Genomic DNA, 7,491 nt, shown 5'->3' with positions numbered 1-7,491 from the left:
ATAAGAGGAGAAGCCGGAGCCGTCCGGAGCTGCAACAAAAGGGGGCCTAAATAAAGCTCGTACGCAACGATAGGGTGTGGCGCTTAGGCCCCGTTTAGATGCGAAATTTTTTGGCTTTTGGTTACTGTAGCACTTTCGTTTGTATTTGACAAAAATTGTCTAATTATGGACTATTTAGGCTTAAAAGATTCGTCTCGTCAATTACGAGCAAACTGTGCAATTAGTTATTCTTTTTATCTATATTTAATGCTCCATGTATGTGCCACAAAATTTGATGTGACGAGAAACCTTGAAAATTTTTGGATTTTAGGTGAGATCTAAAGAGGGCCTTAACGAGGTGGCATGTGGGCGTAGGACCGCTAGCGCTAGGGTACACTGGAGGACCGGACCGACGAGCTGTCGATCTGTCCCTACAGTGCGAGCCCGGGGCGGCCGTCTGTTTCGAAGAAAAAAGAGAGCGGCAGCTGCGTCTGTGGATGGCGTGGTGGTAGCCATGAAGGCTGCGCGGCAGGCCATAAATGTGCGCCTCCTCCTCCCAACCGAACCATCTACCACCTCCATCGCTTTCCTCCACCTCCAATTCAATTCCTTCGATCCATCGCCTGCCTGTGCTGTGCTGTCGTCTTCATTCCCCTGTCGCCATTTTTTCCTGATTTCCTTTTCGTCTATCAGCTCGTTGGTTTCGGCTGAATTAGTTTATAAGTCATGATTAAAGTGAAAACCACTGTTTAAACCGTAGATTATAACTTAGAATAAGCCGAAACGAACAGGGGATCTCTGCCTCTCCCGGCCCTCTCGTGTCGTGCCGTTGTGCGGTGTTCCTGCTCCAGTCCAGCTCGTCGCCTCTCTCTCCGGCCACCATTAATGCCCGACGCACCCACCTCCTGCTGGCCTCCCCTATATCACTCACCCTCCTCCCTCCACCCCGCTTCTCACTCACCACACACACTCACACTTCACTGGTGTATAGCTAGCAATTAGCAAGCAGTAGCAGCAGCAGAGATGGGCGTGGAGAACGGCAGCAGCCCCAGCCCCGCCGACGACGCGGCGGCGGCGGTGACCGTGACCGGCGCCCGCACCGTGGCGCCGGCCAAGAACCGCTGCACGCTGGCCACCTTCGACCTCCCCTACATCACCTTCTACTACAACCAGAAGCTGCTCCTGTACCGCGCCGCCCCCGACGTAGTCCCGTTCCCGGACGCCGTGGCGCGCATGACGGCCGCGCTCGCCGACGCGCTCCGCGTCTTCTACCCGCTCACTGGCCGCATCTGCCAGCCGGACGGCGACGGCGCGCTCGCCGTCGAGGGCGACGAGGGCGCCGAGGTGTTCGAGGCCGAGGCCCTGGGCGTCGCCGTCGACGACCTCGCCGGAGGGGACTGTAGCGACGAGGCGGAGAAGGTCATGCAGTGCCTCGTGCCCTACACCGGCGTCATGAACCTCGAGGGCCTCCGCCGCCCGCTGCTCGCCGTCCAAGTGAGTGCATGCCATTATACGTATTTCCCAGCTAGATCTCTCGTCGATCGCTATATGTGGATTATATCTGCGTACGTGCGTCACATTGTGGATATATACGTGACGCCTTGTTCAAGATCGAAACGTACAAATCCGTTCATTCGTCATGATGTCACGTTAAAGCAATAAACTTAATTAACCACTACATTAAATTAAAAGAACTAAATGTACAAGCAAGTCTCCAAATGTAAATTTCAAAGCTAGTCACATTGGCAAATTCCTGGTGCACAGTAGGAGTATTAGTCTTCACTCTTCACACCAATTAATCACGTACGTATTTTCTGATACTATTCCATTTTCTGTACAATATACTCGGACAGATATACATGAGCCGATCCACATTAATTTCCACAATAAATGAGTCTCGAATGTCAATTGCATTGCTACCTACCCACTGTATACTGGCAGATGGAAGTAATGCTTTGCTGGTACCAACAGCAGCCGCCGTGCTAAGACGGTGTTTGGTTGATTCTTTTAAATTTTAGTCGCTGTCCTATTAAATATTGGACATATATATGAAGTATTAAATATAGATTAATTGTAAAAGTAATTATATAGTTTGTGACTAATTTGCGAGACGAATTTTTTAAGTCTAATTAGTCCACATTTGACAATGTGGTGCTACAGTAAACATGTGCTAATGATGGATTACTTAATCTTAAAAAATTCGTTTCATAGAGTACTGACGGATTATGTAATTTGTTTTTTTATTACTATCCGAGCACTCCATGCAACGTTTTCAACATAGCTCCTAAATTTTAGTCACTCGATTCAAACACCACCTAAACATTGGCCAGGCAGGCATATGGGATGTACTACTACTCTACTAGAGTGTAAACGTAAATCTTGTTATTACAGCGATGCATATTACGGCCTTTTTTAAATTCCACACCTAAAGCTTACTCCCTGCGTTTAAACACATGAACAGAGTATTAAATATAGACTTAAAAAATAACTAATTACATAAATTACGACTAATTTGCGAGATGAATTTTTAAGCCTAATTATATGCTAATGATGAATTAATTAAGCTTAATAAATTCGTCTCGCGGAATACCGAGGATTTCTCAAATTTATTTTATTATTATATATGAACCCTCTCACGTGACACTCCGATATGGCAGCTCAAAATTTTAGCCCCTAGATTTAAACAGCACCATGATCTTTTTACGTGTTACTCCATTCGTCCAGAGAAGAATGTATCTACGAGTTGCGTGCTAATAAAAGTAGTTCACGTTTAACCAAACTTATACGGAGTAATATTCATATTTATGGCTCCGAATCAATTTATTATAAAAATATATTTCGTAATTAATTTAATTATATTTGTTTGATACCATAAATATTAATATATTTTTATCTATAATTACTTAAACTCAAGATACTAAATCTTGTGCTAGAACTGTATTCTTTCATGGATGGAGAATTGATCGATGGTGACGGTAGCAATTTAGCATGGTACAAGAATGTTTGGGCTTTTACTGCTGTGGTAATTTATTTCTACAGAAAAAAAAAGAGGAAAACAAAATCTAGGGTAAATAGTAACTGACCGAGTGACGCACCTACTTCATGCATGCACAGTTCACGAAGCTCAAGGACGGTCTGGCGGTGGGGTGCGCCTTCAACCACGCCGTGCTGGACGGCACGTCCACGTGGCACTTCATGTCCTCATGGGCCGAGCTCTGCCGCGGCGCCCCCCTGTCGGTGCAGCCCATCCACGACCGTTCCCTGGCCCGGTCCGTCCGCGTGCGGCTGGAGCTGCCGGCGTCCGCCGAGGCCCACGAGAAGACGGACCCGAACGGCCCCAAGAAGGCGCTGGTGGCGCGCGTGTTCTCGTTCCCGGCGCCCACCGTGGCGCGCATCAAGGCCGCCGCCAACGCGGCGCTCCCGCCGGGCGTCGCCGCCGCCAAGCCCTTCTCCACGTTCCAGGCCCTGGGCGCGCACATCTGGCGCGCCGTGTCCCGCGCCCGCGGGCTGGGCCCCGCCGACATCACCGCCTTCGCCGTCTTCGCCGACTGCCGCGCCCGCCTCGACCCGCCGCTGCCGCCGGCCTACTTCGGCAACCTCATCCAGGCGGTGTTCACTGGCGTGCCCGCGGGGATGCTCCTGGGCGGGCCCCCCGAGCTGGCCGCGGGCCTGCTGCAGAAGGCCATCGGCGAGCACGACGCGGCGGCGGTGGCCAGGAGGCTGGAGGAGTACGAGGCGGCGCCCAAGCTGTTCCACTACAGCGACGCCGGGCCCAACTGCGTGGCCGTCGGCAGCTCGCCGAGGTTCAAGGTCTATGACGTTGATTTCGGATTCGGGCGGCCCGAGCGCGTCCGCAGCGGCGGGAACAACAAGTTCGATGGCATGGTGTACCTGTACCCGGGCCGCGGCGGCGACGGCGGCATCGACGTCGAGCTGGCGCTGCAGCCGGAGCCCATGCAGAGGCTGGAGAAGGACGACGACTTCTTCCTCCGCCAGGCGGCAGCCTAGCTGCCTACCAAGCTGATAATCATTCGAATTCGACTCGTCGATTTGGGAAGCTATACGAGGGATTGGTTGCCGCCTGCGCAGGTGTACTACTGCTGCTGCTCTCATGCCACTGTCAGTGTTCACCCATCCAGTTCGTTGATCGTGATTTATTAGTATTATTGTGTTGCTTGCTATATACTGTACTATTTTACTTAGTTCGTTGATTCTACGAGCTAGGCGTGTTGGATTATACTGTATTTGCTGGACTGGAGCTGAATAAGGATGGATCAGACTTTGATTAGTTTGTGCAAGTTCATGAGCGATCGAGCATGGTCCATTTATGGTCAGTCGTTGTACTAATGCAGTAATGTAATCTTGTTATTATGTACTTCCACTTGTACCATACCACTGGATTCAATCAATCAATGGAAGAATGGAGCACATACTCCTATCGCTCTGTTCTCTGTTTATTTCAGTCAGGGCTTATCAGTTATGATATAGTGATTTTCTCTCACAATAAAGGCCCCGTTTGGTCGGGCTTCCACGAGCTCTGGCTCCTGCACTGTAGGCGGGTGTCGGTCGCCGAGGAGCTGACAGGTGCCTACAGGAGCCGGAGCCGCGGAGCCAGAAAAACAAGTTTCTCCGGCTCCGGTGGTGTCAGTGAGAGAGGAAAGAAGGAGAAAGAAAAATGACTCCAATAAACAGTAACCAGATGTCAGCCGCCGAAGCACGACCAAACGGAGGCTAAACCAGCGCCAGTCGAGGCAACGAACAGGCCGTATTTGTCTCATGCTTGCACCTCACCTACTTCGTTATATTATTAATATATTCGCTACCTTTCATGTTTGTTGTTTCCTATGCGGTGTGCTTTACGAGACATGTAAATAAGTAAACAAACAGGCGCTACTACGTAAACGATGTTTTAGATGCATTGTTTTTTAGCTGTTGTTAAATCAAAAACCTGCTGAAAATGATTCCAAATAGTCTCTAGAAATCAATTATCAAAGGCACTTAACACCGACCGCAAGCCTCTAGGAATATGCCTCTAAAAACGTTGAGAACCACACCCCCCCCCCCCCCCCCCCCCCCCCCAAAAAATATTTTCAGACAATTGGAAATTTTACTTGTCTCTAAAAATAGATGCGGCACAAAAGATTTTATAAATTTATCAAATAAAGTTAAATGGAGATGGCATGTATCAAAGTTTTAGTGCTCGACAATATATAAAACCTTTTGTACTCTCTCAATCTTAAAAAGAATGTAACTCTCGCTTCCCAAGGAGTAAACAATACCAAGTCTTACTAAATATATATAAAAATGTAGTAATATTTAAGATGTATATATGTATCATTAGACTAAGCATGGAACATATTTTCATAATAAATATATTTAAAAATATAAATGTTGATATTTTTCTATAAACTTAATCAAACTTGAGATTCTTTAACTACTCGAGAAATGAGATTTACATTCTTTTTTTAATGGAGAGAGTAGTTGGATCTTTTTTTGTTTAAAATTGTTTGCGGGCCCAAACATTCAATACAAGATTGATAAAAGTTAACAATGCAAGAGGATAGCATCCTACACTCCATCACAAGTGACTCTGTGACGTAGTACAGTAGAGGAGACTCTTGCGAGGCAATACTCACTCCGTCCCCAAATAAGTTCGTTCTCGCTTACTGAGAAGTCAAACGTTTCCAACTTTGATCAAATATATACAAAAAAATATTAATATTTATAGTACATAATTAGTATCATCAGATAGATCGTTGGATATATTTTTATAATAAACTTATTTGGAGATACAAATATTGCTAATATTTACTACATACGCAGTCAAACATGGCACAATTAACACAGCGAAAACTTATTTTGAGACGGGGGGAGTATGTCCTAAGTTTGAATCATGGAAACCGCACGTGCGAAAAATCAAATGGCATGTGACTTCACCGGTGGGTTTCTCTTGGAATTTAAAACACTTTTTTGTTATTTTTATGACCGGTTCTCAATTTATGAAAAATGATCTTTAGAGGTCAGACCACCTTACTGACTGTAAGGGGAATGGCACCCAACTAAGGCCATTAAGTGATTTTGGTGATCTGAGTGAGAACATGGTCGATTGGACTAATGTTGTGTGATAATATACAAGGTGTTAGTCCTATGGAAGCAATGATGGAGTTGGACAAGGTGACAATGTGATCATGTGATCAACACCCTAAACGAAGGACAAGGAGCTACCTTGAAGACTATAGAAGACAAGAAAGAAGTCCAAGACATCTCAAGTGGAAGAAGCTCAGATGAGATGAGACGAAGAACTGAAGTCAAGAGAGCACTAGGGTGCATGCACAATATATAGCAATGGAGCTTAGGAAGGTGCCCGACTATAGGGCAAAAGAAGAAGACCTCACCTTATCTTTTGGTGAGCACCAGAGATGGTGTATTGGAGCTTAAGTCCAGAGAGGTCTGTTGGAGGCATGGTGAAGAAGTTGAATGCATTGGAGTCCACTGGTGATGCACCAGAGATATGGGCATCGGAGATTAAGGGTGCAAGACAGAGGCTATGCAGAAGGGATTTAGCCGCAACAGAATTGGCTAGTCATGCACTGGAGATCACCACCGGGCTTTAGCCGCAACAGAATTGGCTAGTCATGCACTGGAGATCACCACCGGACTTTGGATCTCTAACAATTGGATTCCGAAAGCTAGTACACATAGCGTCACCAAAAAATCTCCCTCCAGTGCATATTGCAAAGCTACAACCGTGCACAACCAGCCTATTCGTTTCGTCGTAAACGATCGTGGATTATTTACTGCTGGCTGGTTTGGTGTGAGAGAAAAATACTGTTCCAGCTTATAATCCACGATCGTATACGAGCAAGCGAACATGCTGAACAAGTAGTTTTGGAAGTTGGGGCTATATATATATATACTCCATACTCAACCATTTGAGATTTGTTAGAGTGTGCTGAAGTTTCTAGTGAGGTGAGGATCTATTCCAAGTGCTCTAGCCATGAAAAGTGCTTAAGGAAGATTAGGTTATTAGTGTCAGTGCTTTGCAAAGTGCTTAGACTAGTTTAGATCACCATTTAGCGCTTGCTAGCTCCAGGCTTAGGCTTAGTGCCTACTAAGGCTTGTATACCTCTTGCTACTCGATGCTTGCTCGCACCACACTTGTACCTGAGTGGCTTGTAATCTTGCGAGATCATACCAACCGTGTTTGTAGTATGTCCGTCGATGATGTACCAAAGGGAACGAGGCTGTCATTTTGGTCAGAAGCTCGATAGTGAAGACAACTGGAAGCGGTTCGGGAGAAGGTCACATGGAGCCCCATTTGCGAGTAGGGAAGGCCCGTGGGCTATCCACATAGTTACCCAACTAAAAGCTTGCCCCTTGTGAGGGGCTCCAACAAGACTAGCGGGAAGCTTCGACTTCTTTATACCTTAGGAAAAATTGTCAACGTGGGAGTTTGCACTTCCTAACCCATTTCACTTCCGCACTTACTTGCATTTCTTAGGTTGTGTGCTT

General features: G+C 46.7%; 1 protein-coding gene across 1 annotated transcript; it reads left to right on the top strand.

Annotated features, from left to right (window-relative positions):
* Positions 1 to 863: 863 nt before the first annotated feature.
* Positions 864 to 4,347, top strand: LOC136477069 (BAHD acyltransferase DCR). The gene is made up of 2 exons (XM_066475086.1): positions 864 to 1,473; positions 3,094 to 4,347. The coding sequence occupies exons 1-2, from the start codon at positions 1,003 to 1,005 to the stop codon at positions 3,985 to 3,987; spliced, it is 1,365 nt and encodes a 454-aa protein (XP_066331183.1). The 5' UTR covers positions 864 to 1,002; the 3' UTR covers positions 3,988 to 4,347.
* The last annotated feature ends 3,144 nt before the right edge of the window (positions 4,348 to 7,491 follow it).

The sequence above is a fragment of the Miscanthus floridulus genome, chromosome 8, assembly GCF_019320115.1.
Source record: "Miscanthus floridulus cultivar M001 chromosome 8, ASM1932011v1, whole genome shotgun sequence".
Classification (NCBI taxonomy): domain Eukaryota; kingdom Viridiplantae; phylum Streptophyta; class Magnoliopsida; order Poales; family Poaceae; genus Miscanthus; species Miscanthus floridulus.
The sequence above is the reverse complement of the archived record's forward strand: the minus strand, read 5'-3'. Positions and strand labels throughout refer to the sequence as shown.